This window comes from Oenanthe melanoleuca, chromosome 15, assembly GCF_029582105.1.
Source record: "Oenanthe melanoleuca isolate GR-GAL-2019-014 chromosome 15, OMel1.0, whole genome shotgun sequence".
NCBI lineage: Eukaryota > Metazoa > Chordata > Aves > Passeriformes > Muscicapidae > Oenanthe > Oenanthe melanoleuca.
The window spans coordinates 5,047,381-5,071,888 of NC_079349.1; the positions used below are offsets into that span (position 1 = coordinate 5,047,381).

The following is a 24,508-nucleotide window of genomic DNA, read 5'->3' on the forward strand; positions in this document are numbered from 1 at the left end:
TCTCTGTGTCACATTTGGTATATGTGATACAAGTGTGACTTCTTCATCAGATGACACAAGAGCACAAACACACTGAGCAGCTTTACCAAAAAGTGCCAGCAAGGATTGTAGAGCAAAGTGCATGGTCCTCCTGGTAGCTTGTTTCCCAGTTTTCAGAATGACCTCCTCTTGGCCAACTTCACAAAGGTCAAAACCTGTAGTGGGACATGGAACAAAAAATTACAGCTCACAGAAAGACCTTCTGTCTCAAATAAGAGTAATTTTATTTATAACACAGACAGAACAGAGAGGTATGGGAGCCTGCAGCCTTGGAAGGATGACTTCACCTCTCCTTGCAGTTTGTTGTCTGTTATTTATTACTGTTTAGCACACCTTCTCCAGGTGTTGGGAGCTTTGTGGCTCTGGACTGGGAACACACACATTCATTAACAAATAATTACTGTCAACACTTCTGTAGTTGCAAATTATTTGGAGTTGTTAGGAAATTATATACCAAACACATCTCAGGGAACAGTATCCTGCATGCCAGACCATTTACTATTAATTCCAGGTTTTCTCACAGAAATGGAGCACAGACCTTGGAATCTGGCAAATGCAGGCTGGGCTGCAGAAGGCAGACAAATGTGAAGATGTGAGTCTTATCAGTGCTTCAAGCCCCCACATCAGACACCAGCAGTAGGTTTAGAGAGACAACAGAAAGAAGTGTTTTCCTACCTAGAGCTGCCAGAAACTCGTGACAGCCAGGCAGCCTCCAGAGCTGGACACTGATGGAGACCTGGATTGGTGCAGAGGGGAAATCTTGCTCCTTCTCGCCTGCCTGAAGTTGAACCAGGACTTGATGCAGCTGAAGACAGCAATACAGACATTAGCCATTCCTTACAAGTCACAGCACTGCTTCTCTTACAGCACAGATAAGGCAATGCCCTTTCCTTGGACACCCTTTCCCTGGACACCCAGTTCAGCTGCTGCTCCTGAACAGAGCAGTGAGATGGGAAGGTCTGGGAAAAAGGACAGTTCAGGGACAGCAACATCAGACAGACTGGAACAGCAGCAAAGGCAGGGACAGACCAGGGGTGAGGGCTGGGGGGTGGCCAGTGGAAACTGAGCAAGAAGGAAGCACAGCAGGAACATCTGTGAAGGGAAAGAAAAGGAAAGAGATACTCTGGGGCTGCTCACAGAAATACATTAAAGCCCATTCCATGACTGAGCCATACTCCTTATGCAAATCCTAAGAAACTCATTAACTGGGCAGAACAAGTCATATGAGACCATGGAAGACTTTCCTAATATCTCCATGGCCTCCATGGCCTCCAGGCAAGAAGTTTCTCAACTGTGCCCAAGGGACAGGAGTAGCAAGCTAGAGAGAAAATGTGTTTATGAAGATCTGACACAAATTAAGATGCCAGGATCCCGTGTAATTCACCAACACAGCCAGGGCAGCAAGGATGGAAAGCCATTAATCAGGGAGCAGCTAACCTCAGGACCACCCATCTCTCACAACCCACAAAAGCTTACACAGGCCTCTTTCCACAGTAGCTCTGTGGAGCAAATCCCAGGCTGAGAGAGGGTGCAGACACGTTGCAGCACAGGGCATGGGTCTGCAGTGAGCCCAGCACTTCACCCTGCACAGCAGTGCCATCCCCGTGCACATCATACTCACCATTCCCACCACATTTTTAACAGCCTTCGGGCAGCAGGTAACAAGAAAGGAAAAGAGGAGAAAAGAACATGGGTTACTCTGTGCTACAAAGTGCCTGTGCTGAGGAGCTTTGCAGGGACACATCCATGTGTGAGCCTGCACCCTGACTGCAAGATGCTCTGTCCAGAGAAAGAAGGGAGCAATGGGAACGGCCTGAGCTGTGAATCCAACAGCATGGGAACAGGCAGCTGGAATCTGGGAGTGCCCAGCTCATGACAGCTCAGACACTTAGCAGGCAGACACTCTGGCCAACCCACACTCTGGCAGGAGGCTGAACATAAAACAGCCCTTCTCTTGTTTCCTCTGGGACACAGTACTGGCACTCAGTGCAGTCAGAAACCCCTAACTTTTCCTTGCACATGCAGTTGTCTGAAGTTCTCTCTTTTGTGGCTCCTGCCTTCTCTTTTGCACTCAGAATAAGCCTTTTCTGTTCAATGCAGCTGCTCAGGCTCTCCCCTTGCTACTTCACTAATGCCAAAAGCACCCACTCCCCTATGATGCTAGTCACCCACTCAGGAAAACCAGCCAGCAGCACCCACTGACTGAAATGTCTGACATCCTGCTTCTGTCTGGAACAAAGTCTGCTTTCCTCTGGGACAGGCAGAGCTCCAGCTGCTCACACCATGAACTGCCAAGAGGCAGGAGAGGAAAAAAGCAATAACCACAATGGAGGGGAGAGCTGTTGAAAACCAACATGTAACAGGATAGACTGATGCAAAAGGGAATTCTGACAGGGGTCTGGGCTATGGAAGAAAATTTGCAATATCCCTGCCAGTATTTACTTTGTGGGGCAGCAAGGAAAGGGTGAGTGTGTTTTTTGTTCCTTATGCAAAACCAGCTGAATGTTTTTCCTTGGGTAATTTAATTATCTGAGGCAGGGCAGCAATCATGAAGCCATCTCACTAGCACTCTAAGGCATTTCCAGCCATGGGAATGCTGTCCTGTCCTCCTCACACCCCTTAGACCTGGCCTCCCTTGGGTGGCCATGAGGGAGATAACCCTGATCACACACTTCTCAGGCATTGATGAGAGCCAAAGCAAGAGGCAAACACAACCAAGGACACTGGTCACCAAGGGCACTGGGAACATCTCAAGCTCTGCTGCAGATCCTAACAGGAGCCCTTTCCTTGGAGCAGACTCATCCTAGTGGGCTGCCAGAGCCACTCAGCAGGTAACAGAGAAGCTGGGGCTCTTCTCTGGCTTTTTCTGCAGACTCCATGTGTCCAAAGGAAGGGCAGCCCAACACCACACAGAACCAATCTCAGCTCCCCACCACAGCATTGCCTGGAATGCTTCTGCATGGGGAAAGGGGAAAGACAGTGAAATACAGGCCCATTCCTTGTGTGAGTGTGTCCATGTACTAAAGCAGCCAAATGATGAAGAGAAGCCTCATTCCAGAAGCACTCAGGACAGTAAGAACCATGGAATGGAAAGCAGCCAGGCTGGTGGTACATAGAAAGGTCAGGTTAGGCTAGGCATGCTCCAGAGAGGGAGAGGGAAGAGTGTGAAGGAGGTTGAGGAGAGCAGGGAGAAGTCCCATCACCACAGGTAGCACTGCTCTTCCCCTAAAGACCAGAAATCCTTTCTGTGGAGCAGTGAGCACACACAGGAGCAGCACAGGCTCAGTGAGTTTTCTGACAGACCTTGCACTGTCCAAAGCCAGCCATACCTTGGGAACTTCAGTAAATACAGTGGGCAGTGGGCAGCCAACGTGGGCCCAGGCAGGATGGCCAAACAGCAATCAGGGGTCTGTTACTCAGTTCCCCCACACTGCTGCAGGGATCATTTCACTTGTCACTGAACAGGGAGTCCCAGGGCCATGCAGCCCAGTAACCCACCTGCATATTTTCCTTCTGGACACCCAATTTCATTCACACAAACAGGCAAGTTTAGAATTTCAATCCTCAAGTCTCCTAGCAAGCTCTGGGTTGGTAAACCAGGGCATCAACCATTCTGCATATTTCTGAATCTACTGACCTGGGAAGAGCCATTTGGAACCAGGTACTGGAGGAAAACCTCCCAACTCACCCTGTTGATAAGCTGCTCTCCTGTTTCTGAAGCTGTGATAAGTTTACAAAGTGCCTGAAGTGCAGGGTTAGGCAAACCTGAAAAACATCAGCAGAAACATCTGTATCTGTTTCTTGACTGCAAGAAATGCAACAAGCCTGAAAAGAACACACACTTGGCTAATTCCTAAAACCTCTCCCAACACATCATTGGACAGCTCTGGAAGCAGCAGCAATTTCCAGAAAGCAAAAGGCCTTCCCACTTTGCATCTGACGACAGGTTTCCTGACTGAGAGCTGGGAGAGAGGAACAGTCACATCATGCTTACTTGACCCAGCAGCAAATGATTCTCATCTGTGACAAAATGTTCAGTTAACATTTACTTATAGAACTTCTTCCCAGTCCAAGACATTGATTTCAGTGACGTAGAACATCCCTGTTTCACATGCTGACATCACAGAAAGGTGTGAAAGGCTGATGTCTGCCTGGTCAGGGCCCAGAGCTGCCTCCTCTCACCTAGGAGGGACTGGATGGTGGTGCTGCACTGCTGCAGCCGGTCCCCAGGGTCCGAGGTTGGGAAGAACACTGCTGCTGGGAGGCCGCTGGCTGGAGGGTCCAAGCGAAATCCCACTGCTGTGAGGAGTGCCTGCCAGCCTGGAATGCCACCAACTTTATTCTCCACACTCTGCTGGGAGGTGTACATGGAGTTGTGCTGCCCGTTCTGGATTCGCTGCAATGATTTCTCCACCTGTTGGGAAGTGATACACTTATTGCACAAAATGCTGTTACTGACTGCCTCTATTTACACAGAGGAGAGACTGGAACAGCAGGCTGGGAGCCAGCAAATCCAAGACTGATCCTGGCCTGCTCACACAAGAGGACATTAGTGCCTAAAAAAGAAAAGCTCCAGTAACTCAGCATTCACAGCTGTAACATCACAGTGATGAGTGTCACTATTCGCTGGGATGCTGGGAACAATAATGCCACAGAAAACAAAGTAGCAGTTTGTTTGGGATAGTTTCCTGTAAGCCTGGCAGCTGCAATTCTCCCCAAAAGATGACTCACCTTGGGGTTCCCGACTGCTTATTGCCAGACAAAGAGCCTGCAGCCACATGGCAAACGGAAAGAGAAATGAGTGTCTACAAACCCCAGCAACTGGGAAGACCAGCAACATTCACAGGTTTCCATCATTCTATGGATACTTCACACTCCTGTGAGACCACAGATGATATATTGGGAAGAAAAGTATTAAAAGTCATGAGTGATCATTGCAGCCACCTGGCAGTTGGCTCCAGTCCCGCTGCTCCCCAGGACAGGCTGGTGGCACAGATGGGGACAGAAGGGCCTCTTATCTTCCAAATACGCAGAGACAGCAGTGACTGTGCTCTGTGTTTCCATGACTGCCATGTTCATAGCTATTTCCCTGTATAAACAATTAATCCCAATGCTTACCCCTTAAGCAGAAACCCAATTCAACAGCTAATGCAAACCAGATGGATCTGGGGAGGATTCTGTCACAATACAATCTAAGATTTTGCTTACTTTGCCTCTTTTTGCACTGAACACTTCCTTAGGTGTCCAAGTCTTTCCACACTGACCCGGAGTTTTGCAAGAGGATAGGTCATGGCAGGGGAGGGGGGATGAAGGTCTATATATATTTTTTTTTCAGGTGGGAGTGGCTGCACATCAGGGAGTGGCTGCTGTTGCACTCATGGTTCCACTCATTCTCCAGGTGAGGGTGTCTCAGGACTAGATGGGCTGTGGTGCCACTCATGGCTGTGACAGCGTTTCCTTTCCCTTACCAGATGGAGGAGGACACGCAGAGCATCCCGGGCCCTTTCAGGGTGCTGCAGGATCTCAGTCAGGGCCTGTCCTACCAGTGAAGAAGGGCTGTTCAGCTTCATATCACTCCCAATAAGCATGAAGCCTGAAGAATTCAAAATGAGAGACAGTCAATCTCCTGTTGTTATGGAAAATGTTCAAACCTGAGATGTCTTCTGCCCTCAGACTAGTGAATGATAGTTCACTGTACCCTGCACAGGGACATTTTTCTCCCAGAGCTTCTGCCCATTCCCGGCCCAGTTGTGCAGACTGAACTTCCAGAAAGTTTCTAAATACTTCTTACTGTCCCCTGCTATTAAACCAATATCATCTTCCTGTTCAAGTAGAAAACCACTGGATTGCAGATAAACCTGTCCAGGCATGCTCCAGGTCTCCTCTACAGCCACAGAAATCAACACATGCCAACAGTGGTGGCAGAACAGAACTGTGAACATGAAAAGTTTTCACTGTCCTGGTCAGAAACCTGTCCTGGCCAGACTCCCCAGATGTCAGCACAAAGAGCTCTACATTTCCCCTCTCATTCATGCAGGAGGGATGCAGCTGCTCCTGGCTCTGGTGCTCTGTCCAAGACTCAGTGCCAAGGGTCAGCAGCGGAATTAAGGGACTGTGTGTGATGAACTTGCACAGTGCAATGGAAAGGGAAGTACTCAGCCTGAGCAGCTGAAAGCCTCTGCTTGCTGACAATGCCAAGCACTCATCCTTTTCTGCCTAGAGAGTGGTCACTTTTGGGGCTTTTTAGTGCTCTTTTCTTTTGAGACAGAAAAATCTTGGAAGGAAAATAAAATCCCAGCTGAATTGTGGACCGTAACCTGAACTCAGCTCACAGCTGGTACTACCTGAACCACACTCTAATACTGGACTCAACATGCCTGAAATCACTGTCAGCCTGACTCATTTTAACAAGCTCACACTCTTCCAGCCATGTGCAGTTCACACCAGAGCCATATTCACCACAGTTTCCTGAGCTAAATAACATGGTTCTGCTGCCTGTGCAAAAATCAATTTGGGGAATGCCTGCAGCTTTCAAAAACCAGGCCTCGTGCCAGGAAGAAAAATTAGGTTATCTGTACATATTCCTGTCACAGCACTGCTGAACTCCAAGACTTTGTCATTCCAAATCTCAAAGTACAGATCTAATTGAGAGAGAGCAAGCACCAGCATTGCACAAAGAGCTGACACTGCTGAGACATTCCCAGTGGAAGCAAGGGAAACCTTTCTCCTAAAAGGACCAAAGGAATAAGCCCTACAAGGTTTATGTCACAGAAATCACAGCTCCTTGCTGCTGCTGCTTCTACCAGCACTTCTTCTGCCTCCTGTTGAAGTGTCAGTAAATTTTCCATTAAAAAGTCTGTGTGCTCCAGCTGATTCCATCCCACAGACACAGGAAGCATGAGCCTGGAGATTTCAAACATAGAGAAGGAGTTGCTGTACTGCACTTTTATTTCTTTCCAGTCATGAAACACACTTCACCTCACAACTGCTTCTAATTATACCCAATCCATACCCACCTACTGTGCTCAATGAAATGCTGATGAGTCCTGTGACACTGACATTCAGCCACACTCAGCTGAATCAGGGTCTGAGACACAGGGGCTGAATTCTGGGAAAGCACAGGGCATACACTGCTCCCAATTACCTGCTTAACTCATATCGTTTGGTAGCTCCCTAGAAACCCCTGATTTGTCCAGAAGACTCTTCCTACCTGCCCAGTTGGCTGGATGGGAGAACTGCTTGCTGCTCTGCACAGTTTTCATTGCTTCTCCGAGGGCTGCGCTGGCTTTCATCCCGTTTAAGAGAGAGGAATAGAAGGCGTGCACAAACATTTTGGAAGCAGCCACAGGAATGGGCCAGAGTGAGACAAGGACACACTGAGCCCCAGCAGCCAGGAATGCTCTTGTCAAGCCAATGACTCCATCAGAAGTGACTTTGCTGTTGGACTCTTGGTAAGAGCCAAGAACCACCAGCTTGACAGGAAGACGCAGATCCAGCACATCAGCTGCTGTAAGCAGGAACTCCTGGAGAGGAGGGCAGTCTGAGATGCTCTCCACATCACTGGCATCATCCTGCATCCTAAGAGACTCTGGGATTGTGTAGGGGTTCCCAAAAGAACTCTTGCTGCTGGCTGGGTTGCTGTCAGTGTTGGGTGTCAGGACCAAAGCAGCCAGTTTCCAGGAGACGTGGGTTGCAAAATGGACACATTCTGCCTGAGTGAGGGCACTCATGACTCTCTCTTTTGTTGATGAGCTGCCGACTAAGGGCTGGCAGCCAAGTAACTCTGATACCATGTATGCTTCCTCTTCTGCAGAGGGCATAGGTCCCCACAGCCACCTGTCCATAACTGCTGAAGGGAGCTTGGGATTTCCTATCACAGCTGCCATTGAGGTAGAACTGGAATAAGCAGGAGTATTCTTCCTCACATGGGACTACACAGAAAAAGAGAAAGAGAAAACACTATTCAAGGATCTATTTTTTGTGGTGCTGGTCATAAAATATCCTGTCACTTTGGCTCTAAACATAAGTTTGGTTGTCATAATTACAGGAAGACTGCATTTCTTTAGTTTCTTCTGTTTAAATATTCCAAGGAACACCTCAAACAGTATTTGAGTCTGGTCAAGGCTTCTATCCCCAGATCTTGGATAAACAAAAAGGTAAGAACAGAAAGCAACAGAAAGCCCAGGTCCCTTTTAGGGCTGCAGCAGACCCAAAAACATAAAGAAGAATCCAGATTCTCACATCACTGGAACACTACCTGCAATCACTAAGTGGTTCCTCATAGCTGTATTTCCAAGATCAGTGTCAGCACTGCCAGCAGCAGGTGCTGCATGCAGCTGATACTGAATGGAACACCAATAATGCTGACAAGATACAGACTCTTTTGCTGTTCCACTGACTGTGCTTAACCCAAGGCAAACCAAGATGTGCCACAAAACACTGCCCAACAAGAGCAAATCTGACTTGGTGGACTCTCCCAGAGACCTGGGCATTAGAAATCCTGCTGCCAAACCTCAGCATGAAGATACTTCTGCAGGATTCACCAGTGGGATTTGCTTTCCCTCATAGCTTTGGTGTCCTGAGACATTCGTGGCCTTTCCCAGTCAGAATGCTAAAATGGAGGTGAACATACCAGCAATGACAGGACAGTCAGCTTGGCAAAGAAGCTCAGCACAGATCACAGACACCTACATCTCTGTAGTCTGCCATGTAGTTCCACAGCCAGCACATGCAATCCTTTAGAGGAGGATATCCAAATGATCCAATCCCCTTGTCCTTCCTGGCATGCCTGGGGCTGTGATTTTGTGCTGCAGGAACTACATCAGAACCTACTTCAGAGCTGTGGTGCTCAGCATGCTCCTCAGAGCCAGGGTGGCCTGTTTGTGGTTTCTGTTCTTGTGTCTGGCACAGCAGGACAGCTGCTGCTTTCTGAGCATGTACCAGGCCCTGCACCCACAGGAGAGGCTCTGTGAGAGGTTTCACGAGCAGGGTCAGACCTTGGAGCTGGGGTTCAGTGACTGGATGGACGGCACGGCGATGAGGCTGAAGCGCTCGTAGAGGTACTCGTTGGAGGAGCTGCCCTTCAGCAGAGCAAAGGGAATGAGGTACAGTTCTCCCTCCAGAACCAGCACCAGCTGGCGGTGGCGCCCAACAGGCCCACTGGAGTGCATCAATCCCTGGAAAGAGAGGAGAGAGGATTACTTTGGCCCTTTCACTCCACCCATGTCCCTGTCTGCACTTCCCAAGCATCAGGCTCTAGTCTGACCCTGTGCTGGGTTTGGGAACACCCACATCAGAACCATGCTCTGTGTGACAGATGAGCACATGCCTGTGCAGCTGGGCTGCTGCTCACCTGTGCCCAGCCACTTCCACTGGGACAAGTGAGCACTGAGGGCACTGACCTGTCCACTCTGGGTCATCATCCTGGCCTCAGCCACGTGGGGCCCAGCCTCACCCTGGTACTGCAGCTCCTTCTGCTCCTGAAACCTTGGCTAACTCAAATCATCTACACCTTGTCAGTATCATCATCACCTTATCCTTTGTCAGAGAATATTCTTCCTGATTTAGCCATTTCCTCTGAAGAGCCAACAATCTACAGACAGATTGTGTCCATGGCCTGCACTTCCACATACTTGACACAGTCTTCAACCCAGAGTCACCAAAAGATCTAACCAGAAAGCATCTTATGGATGGAGAAGTGAAGCAGAGAGATTAGTCAATAGGGAATGTGCAGCTGGGCACAAAATATGGCAACTGCTCCTGGTCCCATGTAACTGTGGAAATTTACTCATCTAGTGTATAATAAAAATAATTAGCTTTGACTCCAGAAAAAAGTAATTTCAAAGTATTGAGATTTGCTCCAGCTTAAACACTGGCAGCTCACAAAAAAGTATGCAGGGCTAGAGCCTTGTCTCTAGATTCTCAACTCTAGATGGTTGCTAAAGAATCCTTCCAGCCCAGACTGTTGTGTGGAAATACCACACTTCAGAAACCAGCCTCAAGCTGCCTGTTTGTGCTTTCCCACCCTGAGAGAGTTTTGGTAAGTGTCTGTGCCAAAGGCTTACTCCTTCCATGGGTCCTATCAGTAAGTCGTAGAGAGCACGGAGTGGGGGCTTGGAGAAAGAAGTCTGCCTCCTTGGAAGTGATGATGTTCCATCCTTAACAGGAGACATGGTACTGCTGAACAGGCTGGTCATGCTCTGGCAGCTCCTGTGGGCAAAAGCCATGGGAGAGGTTAGCTGCAGGAATCTGAGCTCTGTGGGCCCTGTGGCTGCCCTGACCTCCAACAGTGACACGAGCCAGACCTCTGTAAGATCCTTCATGGGAGGACTTCAGTCTCCCATTCAGCTTCACTCCTCAGTGAACAGTGACATTAATGGCAGGATGAATCACTGCAGACAGCATATGCCACTGCTATGGAGTTTCTCTACACACTCCAGTGCCTGAAGGGCTGTTCCCAGTTGCTCCTGCACACCTATGGGTAGCAGCTGTGTGCAGGCAGGCACGAGACCCACTGAGCACTGACCAGGATTTGCACTTGGGCTGTGCACCAGCTGACCTAGTAAGATACCAGAGCAAATGTGACAACAGGCAAACCACGAGACATCAAGATTCTGCACTTCTGCCTCTGCTGTGCAACACCTGGTACCCATTCTGATATTTCTGATATTCCCACAGACCTCTGCAAGTGATGATCTGGCATCAGCCACAACTGTTTGCCCTGCTGAGGAAATGAAGTTGCCCCATTCTGGGCTCACTAGTCCAGCAGCTGTGCTCCCCAGAAACATTATCCTTGGCTTGGGGCCATGAAAACTACTTCACGTGGAAAGGGTAATTTTCCAAAATATTTTAGCAGGTGGACCTCAAAGGAAAGATAGGGAGGCCTGGGACATAGCCCAACCATTTCTGATACATACCAACACGGAGACTCAGAAATTGCATTTTTCCCTCTGTTTCTCTCCTCAGCTGCTGCAACCAGCCTCCTGACCCAGCTCACATTATGCCTAAAACCTATAGTTCTCTCAAGAAAAAATGCTCTTACCACCCACAAGGAATTTCCAAATTATGGGCACATAGGAATAAGCTCAGAATGTCAACAGAAGCCTGGTGTCTGACTGCCCATGCTCTCCAGCCCAGAGATTCCAGTGACAGAATGAGTATGCTGCTCCTGCTGCTGCTTAAAGCTGCTGGAAACTCATCTGGGGGATTTGTACAACAGGGGATCAGCACAGGCTTGGCACTGTGTGCTCCCCTCATACCCGTCTGCCCTGCTTCACTGCAGCATCTGACTGCAGGGTTCAGCTTTCTGAAGCACAGATTTTAAAATCAGATGAGGAAAGAAAATCTGAGCAGGGATATCCCAGTGGTCCCTTGTGCCCTGATCCTCCCTGAGTGGCTTGTTGCCAGCAGGCAGCACTTGCCAGCCCCACAGCCCGTGTTCAGTGACTGTTACACGCTCATTTACTGCAGGGAATAGGGGATTGATTACTCAAATCAGCTAAGCCTTCTTGCATCCTGCATTTCCCAGCCAAGCAGCTCTAGATTTATTTCTTCACCACTCAGATTGCTTTTTATGAGAACAAAACCAAGCAAGCACCATAAATCTCTCACATCTCCTGCCTGTGTGTGGGTGGGTGGGTGTGTACACAAAGAGTGAGCAAATCCACAGGGGAGGTTGGATAGATCTCTTGTGGCAAGTGGAGCTGACCAGGAGCCCTGGCCAGTCCATCCTTTTCTCCCAAAAAGCAAACAAAGGGCTCCAGGTACACTGATGATTTCCACCTTGCTCCTGCAATGCAAAGGATTCCCTGATGTCTGAACAGTGAAATCTCTCATTTGGAAGTCTCTGCTCAGACTCTGCAGCACTGCTGATTTATAACCCTTTGTACAGGCAGCCTGGCCTGCAGCAAGCAGAGAAACAGCACAAACAGCCAGGGCTTAGCTCTACTCCCTTCCTTTGTCTGGGAGATGCAGGAACAAAGCAAAGCCTCAGAGAGCAGGGTCAGGCTGACCTGGCTGACCACCAGCCTCACAGGTGCTGGCTCTGCCTGCTGAGGATGAGTGGCTGGGCCTGGCCAGGAAGGAGGGGTTAATTTCAGAACCAGCACAGAGCTGCTCCTGCCTTAGCACTAATTAGGATTTTGGATAAGACAAATACTCCCCATGGCCAAGCACAGTTATTGGGAGGGGCTGGAAGTCAGGCCAGGTGCTTCAGGGGTCTGACAGCCTCAGGAAGCTGGATACCCATCAAGCCTTCCTCAAAGAGACTCTCCCTAAAGATGCAGCCCTAAATCCATGTTCAGGGCCTTGACACACAAAGCTGCAGGAAGCTCCAGAAAACAGCCAGATCTGAGCTCCCTGTGGATCCTTTCAAGGATCCACAAGTATCTCCAGAGCCCACTACTGGTTGCACTCTCTGCCAGGGTGGTCTGCATGTCAGCAGCTGCAGCATTGCATCCTGGATGGCACAGAACCACCACAGAAGGAGCTCCCCAGGGCTGCCCCCATCCCTCTGCTCTGGAGAGGATCAGCTGTACGGCTCTCTAGGTCAAGCTGTCAGGCCCTGAGGCAGTAACAGGCTCTAATGATCTAGATCAGCTTGCCCTACCTAAGGAGCAGAGAAAACAGAAGCTGCAAGAAGACACAAGCCATGGTGGCTATCTTGGTGGCTGTACCAGTGGCATCCTCAGCTCAGACAGCCATTGCCCAGTCCTGAGATCTCCACAGTGTTTCTTCAGAGCTTTCTTCTCCTCCAAAGTCCATTTCCTCTCAGGAGCTCCCTAAGTGAAATGCCAACCCTCTAAGTTTGCTTTTCTAAGCAGAACTGACAAAAGATCCTACTATTCTCTGCTTAAAAGCACCTACCCTGAATTCAGGGCTCAGCAAGCCAGCTGCCAACAGATGTGGCAGATTCCCAGGTCTCCCTCCACAGGCAAAAGGAGAGGGGAAAGCAGGGAGGCCATCCAGCAGTGTCTCCTTATATTTTAACCTCAGAGCTCATTGCAAGAACATCACAGACACAGCTGCTTCTAATGCTTCCCCTGCTTCTCTTCTGAGGGTGCTTTTAGTTAAATGCCCAGGATGCCCCATCCCTGGGCTGCTTCTAAGAGCTGCAAATTACTTACTTGGCAAGACACCTGAGCTAAGCTCCTAGGTCTGGATTCAAAGTAATGTATGTGGCTCCTGAGGAGCAGAAAGACAGAGATGAGGCATGGTTGGTCACTGCAGTATTCCTGAAGATTAGCATTCCCTGGAAGAGAATCACATCCTACTTCCCCCTGTAATCAGAGGGACAATCTCCTCTCTTTCTAAGCCTGATAAACTAGCAAAACATTTCAGCAATTATGGGGATCTTCCTGTGTGATCCAAAACTAGCAAGTACTCATAGTCCATCAGTGCAGCAGCTTGAAGAGATATGCTTGTGGATTCTGAGAAGAAAACCAGGCCAGTTGCTGGTGCCAGCAGGCAGCTCCCAGTTCTGTGGGGATGCTTTAACAGTTCACAACAGTGGTGGCTCACAACACTCCAGGCTGATCACATTTGCTTTTCCAGCTGAGAAAGGCCTAGGGTATCCTGTGCTCATAAACCACAATCAAGCACAGATCCAGTCAGAAACCCTGGGTTGCATCACGCAGCCACACTGGAAAAATTCTGTCTTCAATTTTCTTTCCAAATGGTTGCCCTAAGCCCTAATCAGCACAGTCATGTGAAAGGCTGAGAACAAGATGTAAGAGGCAGAAAATGAGTGGAGACTTGCAGCTAGTACACTCCTGTAACTCTGGAAATGCAGCAGATTCCCACCTAATTGTACAACACTTGAGATCAACAGAAACATGTATTTCTGTAACAAGTGTGCAGGAGAGAGCTCCAAGTTCCACATCTCAGACACAGCAGGGAAAAAACAGAACTCCCTTGCAATTGTTTGGAGTCTCAAAACCAGCACTTGGTCAGGAGAAAAACAAATTCAGAACAGCTGCTCCTCTGGACAGTCATCAGTTACAACTGATGTCCCCTTGAGCACTGGCTGCACCTAAAGTTGTAATTTAGAGAGAAGCCCACCAAGACATCTCCTGCTGCTGATCCCCACAGCAGTGCTGCATTCCCACCTGTTCAATAGGTTGTTCCTGCTGACCATCCTCAGGAAGCCAGTTGGATCAGTCATTGAGTTCAGCTTGTTATTCATCTCCTCAAACTGCTGGTCCATGATGTCCCCAGCTTCACTCTCTGTCTCACTGCTAGCACAGGCTCTGGGGGGGAATCAGAGAGATGAAGGGATCACTGATGCGAGAAGGAGCAACAGCTTGATGACAAATGCTCAGCCAGTTTGAGCAAAAATGTTTTTCAAACAGAAGCTCAACCAAATGCTAATGCCAAATTTTCCCTGGCTTGCCTTCAGTCAGGCATATAAGACAAAACCCCATTTCCTCCTCCTCTGGGATTCCTCAAGGTTTAGTGAGTGGGACACACAGGTGGGAGTGCAGAACCCTTCCTGTGCACTGCAGGCAGAGACTTCTAAAGCTGCAGCACAATACTGAAACGCTGAGTCTGCAGGAAACAACCCTTATCTGCCTAAGAACACGTGCGAGCACATCCTTTTCAGATCTCCACATACTCCCTTCACTGGCACAGTGACATAGCAGAGGGAGCTGTGCTGCCACTCCTGTTATACAAAGAGGGAAAGCACACAACAATTTACTCTATCGATGCCCCAAGTGCAGCAGCAATAAAGACAAACAGCCCAACAATTCTAAATCCCCACTCTCCTGAATTTTCTTCGTGAAGTTGAGGTTGAGCTTATGGTGGGCTGGGTTGGGCTCAGCGAGCATTTTGCATGTGAATCATCCTCTCTATTTTGTACACTTTTGTTGTTAATGTTGTTGCTGTTACTGTTTGTTTCCTTGTCTCATTACTGTTTACAGTAAACTGTTTTTATCTCAGCCTGTGATCTTCACCTTTTGTGCCTCCAATTCTTTTCTACAGCCACCAGAAGGAGGGAGCAAGCAAGTGGTATTGGGGTCTGAAGAGCCTCAGTGGTAGAACTAAACTGGGGAGTACCATTCCTAAACCCCTTCAATGGCACATCACAAACCTTGGAATCTTACACTTAAGATAAACCTACCACACACAGTCTGATAAAGCCTCCTTGCATCTCATTTCTGCTTCTTTTTGGGTTCCTGATACCTTGACTCCTCTCCTCAAGGGCATGTTTCCCAATAAAGAGCACAGGAATTAAATGAACACACAACCCATACTTGTGCAGGCAACTAGAGCAGTATGGATCATGGATCTCCTGTGAGTGAATTTCCTAGTCAATATGATTTATAACCTGGTAAGTCCTGACAAAATCCAATCACTTAATGAACATTGAAATGGGGACAGCTGAACCACAGACAGGGGATAAAAAAACCAACATAAGGGAAAAAAGGGAGAAGAAAAGGTTGTCAACAGCTTCTCCCTGCACATTTTTCCTCCAGCTGAGGCATGCTCAGCTCTGAGTCCTGGCACAGTTTGGAGTAACACTCACAGCTCCTTAAAGAGGCAAAAATCCTGAGTTCATGAACCCAAGAGAGCAGGTCACATGCTCTCCCTAAAGAGAGCGCAGTCTGTTCTGACACAAGTTCAAGCAGACTTTAAAATCCCTTTTTTTTTTTTTTTTTGTAAGAATGCTTTACTTTGAGGATTAATTAAAGCAGCTGAAAAGAACCCTTTCTAGCAGAACCTGAAGGCTGCAGTGTGGAACTGAACATCCTGTGCATCCCTTCCCCTCCAGGAAGTGTGAAGACACGCTCTGGAGACTCAGCAGTATCTCTGACCCTGCTCACAGCAGCGTGGACAGCACCAACTGCTCAAATTGAGCCCCAGAGCACTCCAGCCAGTCAGGGACTGAGCAGTCAAGCTCCTTCACATGTGCTGTGCATATTCATACCCTGCTGCTCTCTGGTGCTGGGCAGAGCTCTGGGGCCCTGGAGAGAAGTGGAATCAGCAGGGCTGAGGGGAAGCACTCGAACCACACAGGGAAGGAGTTTCAAAGTAGAAAGTGATGTTCATCCACACAGAACAGCCAAGAGCTGTTTGCTTTATTCCCTGCACATCATTTTGACATGGGGATCATCTGCCTATGATCGTACCATGCTGGTCAAGGATCCTGGAGACAAGCATTAAACCCAGAATCCTTAACCAAAACCATACCCCTACCATTACCACAAAGTAAGGAAGAAGCTGACATCCTAGCAAATTAAAAACTCATCCCAGAACCTGAAGACTGAAAGACTGCCTTTGCCAGGAGGACAATCTGTGGTGACAAACAGTTAATGAAACTAAAAACTGTATCTGCAAAACTGCTGCATGAGGTCCAGCTGCAGATTTCAGTTATGGATCTTGTGTATCTGCATGTCTGCAGGGTAGGACTCAACAATCAACATGTGGGTTCTAAATTATTTATTCAGCTATAGCCACAAGCCACATTGGGGGGGGTGGTTAGAATTCCTATGGTATTTGCTGTTTTTCAAAGCAAACTGTTGAAAGAGAATTAATTATACTGGGAACTGTAAGCAGGATGAAATCTGCCCATATGCAGTCAGACATGGCACCTGCCTCCTCATCCAACCTACAGATTCACCACACAGCCTGTGGGTTTGGATTTTATTTGCATGTGCATAGAGTTGTTGGGCAGGAAAATAATCACAGTTACAAAAACAAAGCCATTTTTTGTTGCTGCACTGAAAATTTGCCCTTTCTCTGACTCTCAGTTCTCAGACTTCTTAGCCAATGAGGTCATCCCAAAAGTTACAAGTTCAGGTGATCCCAACTCCCTTTTAGATCCCCTGATCCCAGCTCACCTTGTGTAGTAGGAATCCACTCCCAGCGCCTCCCGCACGCTGGAGATGTGCTGCTCCAGAGCTGAGTTTGTCAGTGTCTGCAGGGCCACACTGTTGGCTTCATGGAAGTCCCCAGCATTTTCTGTCAGGCTGTCACCCAGATAATACTCATGGAATTTCAGAATTCCTGCAAGGCACCAGAATCAGGAGGTTATTTGTGCAGGGCTAGAACAGCTGCCAGCAGCTGTCTAAGAAGATGGCACGGCCCCAAGCATTTGGCATTTCCAGCATAACTGGGGCAAAGCGTTCTGTGCCAGGTCTCCACTGAACTTCTCCAGCTTTGTTTTTAAAATCTGGGTTTGTACTTTGCAGATAATGGCTCAAAGGCACAAAGGCAGAGGAGAGCTTTTACAAGATGCTCAGAATGCCTTTGCTATTGCAGCACTCATATAAATTATAAACCAGATCTTCCATAAAACCCCCTACACTACAGTAATTCACATTTCAATTGATGCACATGAAAAATACCTATTAATAACCTCTGAGCAAATTAACTGAATGCACAAGGCTGAACAAGAGTGTTGTTACTACAGCAGAACCTCCTCACATCACACACAGTGATTTCACTCTATAAAAGGAAAGAAGATGGATTAAACCACAGTGAATTATTAAAAGATAGCATTTCACAATGGGTAAACCAGATAAAGGCCACTTCCTGTTTTGATGAGAATTCCACTGCTACTGCAGATAAAACCTTCCTGCCTTCAGACTGGTCTATTCTTCCTGATACAATTAATTCTGCAGCCTGTGATCAACAGTAAAAGGCTGCTCTGGATGCCTCAGCAGCATCAATTATTACACCAGTTAGAGGAGAGTGGAGGAACAAAGAATAAAGCAACTCCTCCTGCAGCAACAGCAGCAAACACAGCAACAGCCAAGAGGTTCTCAGGGCTCCAACATCAGTGGGACAATGAGGACCCTGGGCTGCCACTGAAGCTGCTCCCTCTGTCAGTGAACAAGAACAGGTCACCATGGCTGGACCAGAGCCACTACTGAAGAGCTCCCAGCAAAGTTTCTTGAGCAAAACCCCTGAAGCACCACAGCCTGTACCCTTCCCATCACCTGATAGAACCTTCCAAGAGGCAGTCACAAAGCATGGACTCAAACACTGCAACTGCTTTTCTCCAAGACTCACTTTGGGCAAGGAGGAGACTGATCATGAAGCCCAGTGGCAAATCCTACACTTGATCCATATAATTTTAATAAGCTCAGCCTGATAGTGATACTATAGAATTACTAGCATTTTACTGTGCAAACTACAGATCTGAAGTGCCAATTAGCGACTGGATGCACAGCAGGACAATCCCACCTTACACTCAGACATGCAACATTGCAAAACGCTCCCAAAAAGTGTCTCTTCCACCCCTGTCCTCCCATCTAAGTCAGGCATGTGTGAGTGCTTCCTTCCCTTTCTGAAGCATTTTTCACGCACTCTAAATAGTGCTTTTTATCTCTTTAGCTTTGTCATGATGAAGGGCTGCAATTATTAAATCATATCCAGAAAGAACTTGTTAAAATTTACAGTCATCACTTTATTAGATAATGAATAACAGCTGCCTGCAAAAAGCAATCCTCTTCAAATTAATCCTCCTTGCTCCTCTGTGATAAGTGTTCCCACATTCATGTGAGGATCAGGCAGTTCAATGGCATATCAGGAAGTGGGGATGCCCTTCTGTTTTCTGCAATCCACTTGAGTGAATAAATGTCAAAAGCTTTTGGAAGAATAAAGCACAGAACTATAATTAAAGTAGGGATTCTTAGGCATGGAAGATCCTCATAGAGCCAACATACTTGGAATTTCATTACTCTTCTGTTCTGCCCCGTGGGAAATATATAGATTGGAGGTTGAAAAATGAAAATATTAAACATGTGAAACATTTCCATCTCCAGATGAACATCAAAGTCCTGAATAAGCACTTCTCAGCCATTACTGCTGTGGCTATGCCGTAGCTTTTAGTCTATTCAGATTTAAGTACTAGATGGAAATGATTCCCTCCTACATTCACTCTGGTCCCAAATTCATTCCTATTCTCCCTTTGTAAGGCCTGTTCCAAGGCTTTTGTGCCCAAAAGGGAGCTCACCTGCCCCAGGAGCCAGCAGCCAGCTGTACAGATAACCTGCAGCCAGTGAGTAGTAGAGAACAAGTCCCCTCTGGCCATTCACAGTCTCCAGGACCTGGTCAAGGGTCACAGGAGAATAGGGATCCGAGTCCTGCTGCCCAGTTTGACGTTCCACCAGCAGGTCAGCAAAAGCCCTTGTTCGTCCTCTCTCTGCTACTGCCAGTGCCTCATCATGGTGACCTGGAAAGACAAAGACATCTCTCACACCTGACACAAGTGTGGTCTGCAGTGCCATGTTCATGGAACAGGGACAGTTGCTATCCCAATCCCAACAGAAACCTGGGGAAGCAGTGTCACCTATTTCCCAAAAGAGCAGTCACTGCACTGCAACACAGTCCCACAGAATATATTTGCTGCAGGCAACAATACAATGAGCCACAGGAAGGCAAATCAAAGGAGCAAGCAAGGAAGAAGAACCAAAGTGGAAGGTGGCCCAAACCCAAAGACAGACATCCATCCATCCATTCTGCTCTGCTGGAACATAGCTATGTTGGACAGCTGGGGAGCAAAGGGCACATCAGGAACTGCCACCCCACAAGCCCTGGCTCATGCCAGGAGTTCAGCCTCAGGATCTGAAGGCATCTCTTACCCAGACTGACAAGAACTCGCTGCAGGGCCTGATAGGAGGATGTCTGCAGGTCGAAGAGGGACAGTTTGTAATCCGTGCTCAGCTGTGCCTCGTGGCGGATGGTCTCGAACAGCGCAGAGGCCCGGTACAGCTGGGAGGGAAAACAGCCAGTCACTTCCCATGGACACTGCTCAAAGCACTGGCTGGGAAAGCAGGAGGATCCAGGGCCAGCATCCCCTCAGGCTGGGGAGATCTAGCTCATACCCTCCCTGGGACACACCAGACATTTTCCTCCCTGAGAACAGGAAGCACCCAGAGGCCTTGGAGGGCACAAGCCCCCCAGCCTGGGGCAGACCATGGCATACCTGGTGCTGGGACTCCTCCAGGTTCCCACTGGCCCACAGGGAGAGGCCGAGGCCATGACGGATTTTTGCTTCATCTTCTCTGCGTCCCAGCTGCTCTGCCAGCCTCAGTCCTGAAAGGGAGTCAGAGTGAGAGAGTGCCAGAGGGGAGAAGGGGCTGTGGCCTCAGTCCCACAGGGTTCCTGTGCAGGCAGAGACAGCTGTGAGCAGGCACTGGGGCAGAAAGCAGGGCAGCAGCAGTGGTGGGATGGTGAGAAGGGCAGGGACAGCACCAGGATAAGCAATGGGGCAGTACCAGTGCTGGGCAGCTGCTGCCAGCCCTCACATCAGCACCAGCATGAGAGGGCTCAGACACTCCCAGGGACTTAGCCCTCCCTAAGTGAGGTTAAGGCACCATCCCCTGAGACACACTCAGTAAGCCCCTATCAGAAAGTTCAACTTTTAAACCCTAAAAGCTACACAGACAAACGCAATCACATTTTGCTGTCAAACACTGCCAGAAAAGACACCTCCTGCCACATTCCTGGCTTGTTTCCCATCAGCTCTCCCCGGCCCTCTGGCAGGCTCTGCATGGTTTATGTGCTGAGCCAGAGCAGAGGGCAGGGGCCTGGCCTGAACAACCTGGAGCTCATTTCATTTCCAGCAGCACTCTGTGCTGTCCCCAATTCCACACACTCCAAACCTCTCGCCTTGGTGGCCCCTGCTGACAACAGGGACACTTCCTCTGAGGCACCTCAGGTTTCCCCCAGCCTGGGGAGCAGGGCCCTGGCTGTCACTACGCAGCTCAGCAGCAGCTAGCATTCCCAGGCTATGCAGGAATTCTGCAGCACACCAGGAGAAGGAGCTGTGTTTCATTTCTACCCTTCCAATAGCATACTGGAACCCTGCCAAGGTCAGTTTCATGAAAACCAAACTAACTGATGTAATACATCCTTCAGCCTCCAGCTTCATACACTCCAGCTACACTGCTCATCTGCTGCATCAGAGCCCACAGTCTGATCAGCTGCTGCCTGCATGCTGCAACCCCTTGCAGCAGCACAGCTCCCAGCCCAGCACTGACCCAGCACACAGCAGTGGTAGATGGCTCCAGGACACCTAAGGCTGAATTTCCCTCATCTCTCTATCAAACAGCCTTTGTTTTCATTCAGACTTTAAGCTTACCCACTTTGTCTCACTCATAGGTGAACACATTAGAAGAGCCAGGTGGCTACCAGCAAGGCAAAAATCTCTCCTAACAGAGCTCTCAGGATCAGAGAGATTCATCATAATCCTTGCTGGCTTTCCCAGAGCCAGATCCTGGTAAGCAATTCCATTTATAGTGAAGGTTTACACCTTCAGCCACAAATGAGCTCTACAAATAGACTCTGCTAGGTACAGTCTAGATCCTTGCTCTGAGGCACCTAAGATGTCCCCAGGAAAGCACAGATCATGCTTTGTCTAGAGGACACCAAGAAGGCCCCAATCAAAATAGCAGGCTGGCCAGAACAGACAGCTGCTCACACAGATGCTCAGCAGTAGCTGTGGATATCTGCAAGAGCTTCTGCATCAAAGGCCACTGTCAAACACATCCTGTTCGAGCCATGTTTACAGTACCTCACATCTTCAAGTCTCCCTTCCACCCTTCCCCACCACTGCATGCTCTGTAGCATAACTCAGCCTCTCACCTTCCTGCAGGTACATCACAGCCTGCGAGTAGTTCTGTAAAGCATGATGAGTCCTCCCCAGGCTGCTGTAGGACACAGTTTTGGCCACCAGGTCGTTCATCTGCGCCGCGATGCTGAGGTGCTGCTCCTGATAAACCACCGCCCTCTCGTAGGTGCCCAGCGACTCGTAGGTGAGGCCCAGGTTGCCGTAGGCGCGGCCCTGGCCCGCAGGGTTGCTGGTCTCCTCGGCGATCTGCAGGTCCAGCTGGTGGTACTGCAGGGCTGTCTCGTACTCGCCCATCTGCTGGTACACCCCGCCCAGGCCGCAGGCAGCGTCGCTCTCCAGGGCTCGGTCCTTCATCTCCCGCGCGATGTTCAGCTGCCGCTCCAGGCACGAGATGGCTTGCTCGTAGTTGCCCAGCTGGCTGTGCAGGCTTCCCAGCTCCCCGTAAGCCTGGGCTTTGTTAAATGCCTCCCCCAGCTCATGTGCCACCACGAGCCTCTTCTCAAAGCACACCAGAGCCTGCTGTAAACTTCCCATTGCCCTACAAGGGAAGAAAACAGCAGGGTTTATTTTGCCGGTATTTCCTTGAGAGAAGGTGTTTTGCCATTTTCCCCCGAGGCCAATTCAAACCTTCCACTCAGAAGCTTTCCCCCAGGAGACATTCCCAGCACTTTCAAATCACCCTTCTCCTCTCTGGGCAGTGACATCAGCCTCATTATTTGAGCTGTCAGCACCCACAGGACTTTAACTCACTCCTATGTCACATACACCCCATCAGTACCACCCTGCAGCAACTGTACTTGTACTTCACCAACATTAGAACACACATGCAGCTCCTTACCTGTGCCCACTGCCCAAGCCTCGGTAGGCCTTTGCCTGATCTTGCATACGGTTCAAGCTTTGAGCCACAGACAGGTACTGTTCATAATACTTTATCGCTTCCTCAAAATCTCCCAGAGCCTCGTAACAATCTCCCAGGTTCCCATACGCTCGGCCCCGATCTAATACGGATTCATTCCCACTGAGCTGCTGCAGCATGGCCAGCTGCTGCTCAAAGTAGCCAATGGCTTCCTCCATGACATTCATGTTCATCTTGGTAATGCCCATGTTACCGTAGACCTGGGCTTCGATGCTGGGGTCCTTCAACTTCTGCCCCAGCTCCAGCTGCTCTTCGTAGCACTTGAAGGCCATGGTGTACTTCCCAAGTGACATGTACACTGCAGCAAGGTGACCGTGTGCTCTGCATTCACCCGACATATCCCCCAGCTCCTGGTACACCTCCAGCTCCTGCGTGTGGTAACCTAAAGCCTTGTCACACTTCTGTACCATCCTGTATGCAGAGCCCAGGGCTGCATAGGCATTGGCTTCCAGTCTCCGGTCTTTAACCTGATGGGCTAAGCTCAACTGCTGCTCATAAAATTTTATTGCACCATGTACATCTTTTTTACAGACAAAAATATCCCCCAAGTTCCCCAGAGCTCGGAATTTGGCCTGGGAATTGTTCAGAGACTGTGCCAGGGACAACAGGTACTTTTGACACTCCTCTGCTTTGTTGAAGTCCATCAATGCTTTGAAAGCCAGGCCTAGGTTGCAGTAGGCTTTAGCTTGGCTCAGCTTGTCATGAAGATCCTTTGCTAAGGCAAGATCCTGCTCGTAGTACTTAACAGCTTCCTCATAGTTGCCGAGGCAATAATGGGCATAGCCAAGGTTGTGGCAAACCTTCCCCTCGCCTTCCATGTCCTGCAGCTCAGGGGACAAGCGCAGGTACTGCTCATAGTACGGGGCCGCCTGCACGAACTCTCCTCGCGTGCAGTGGAAGTTGCCCAAATTGCTGAGGGCTCGCGCTTCGCTCTGGATGTCCCGCAGCTCCCGGGCAATGTTGAGATGATTCTGGTAGTGCTGCAGAGCACGGTCATGGGCCCCCAGAGCCTGGTAGGCCACCGCCAAGTTGCCGTGCGTGGATGCCTGAGAGGCACGGTCGTTGACCTCCATGGAGATCTGCAGCTCCTGCCGATGGTACTTGACAGCCTGGTCGTACATGCCCAGGGCGTTGTAAGCGTTGCCCATGTTGCCGTAGGCCCGGCCCTGGGCCGCGTAGTCGCTCAGCTCCTGCGCTATGGACAGGTGCGTCTTGTGCAGCCGCAGCGCCGTGTCGTAGTCACCCTTCATCTGGTGAATGATTCCTGAAAAACAACAGGCACCAGCTCAACAAACACAGCGCCCTGCACTAAGGCTCTGAGCACCCTGCACACCAGCACTGCCTGCAGCCCAGACCCTGCCCTGGCTCTTCGCACTCGGCAGGGCACAGCCCGTCTGAACAAACTGCATCCTTGCTTCCAACAGGGAAAGCCCAGGGAAGGTTTAGCTTTTATGTTATACAACAGCCCAACACAGTCTGGCCTTATGAAATTGCTGTTTATTTCCAGAAGTGATACCTCAGCTAATCTGGCAGCTCCAGAGCTCAGGCTCAACACATTGAGTGAGTCAGCACTGGCAGACGCTTTTCAATTTCAGTCGAATCATCTTGCATTTGTTATAAGACATGGGAACAGGAGCTCTGATTCTGCTGATGATACCACCTACACTTCAATTAAACTCTGTACTAGTAATGCCTGTGGCTACTTTGCAAACACCTGTGAATAAGCCTGGAGGTTTGGGAGCCACTGAAGGAGGCGCTGCAAATGTTTTTTGACATTAATTGCAAAAGCTCCAAGAGAAAATATCTGGCATCTTTGGGCAACATGATGAGCACATGAAAAGAAGTATAGAAGTTCTCTGGGAGCTGCAAAGAGGCAGCACTGAGAGACTTTAAATTGTGTTCTATTAATAATGTGAAGTGTCTTCTCTCCACCATAGTGGGAACCCTTAAAAGCTGCAGAGGCTGGAAAGCCTGGT

General features: G+C 49.2%; 1 protein-coding gene across 2 annotated transcripts in view; it reads right to left on the minus strand.

Moving 5' to 3' along the window:
- TTC28 (tetratricopeptide repeat domain 28) overlaps positions 1-24,508 on the minus strand; it is a 109,538-nt gene that overhangs the window by 5,821 nt on the left and 79,209 nt on the right. For both annotated transcript variants that reach the window (XM_056504335.1, XM_056504336.1), the window contains 15 exons: positions 22,455-23,796; positions 21,631-22,154; positions 19,970-20,079; positions 19,626-19,755; positions 18,998-19,216; positions 16,878-17,043; positions 14,145-14,285; positions 10,104-10,248; positions 9,036-9,215; positions 7,250-7,970; positions 5,508-5,632; positions 4,222-4,453; positions 3,728-3,804; positions 715-844; positions 87-194 (listed from right to left, as the gene is read on the minus strand). In XM_056504335.1, coding sequence (XP_056360310.1) covers positions 87-194; positions 715-844; positions 3,728-3,804; positions 4,222-4,453; positions 5,508-5,632; positions 7,250-7,970; positions 9,036-9,215; positions 10,104-10,248; positions 14,145-14,285; positions 16,878-17,043; positions 18,998-19,216; positions 19,626-19,755; positions 19,970-20,079; positions 21,631-22,154; positions 22,455-23,796 — 4,350 coding nt within the window. The remainder of the gene's footprint in view (positions 1-86; positions 195-714; positions 845-3,727; positions 3,805-4,221; positions 4,454-5,507; positions 5,633-7,249; positions 7,971-9,035; positions 9,216-10,103; positions 10,249-14,144; positions 14,286-16,877; positions 17,044-18,997; positions 19,217-19,625; positions 19,756-19,969; positions 20,080-21,630; positions 22,155-22,454; positions 23,797-24,508) is intronic.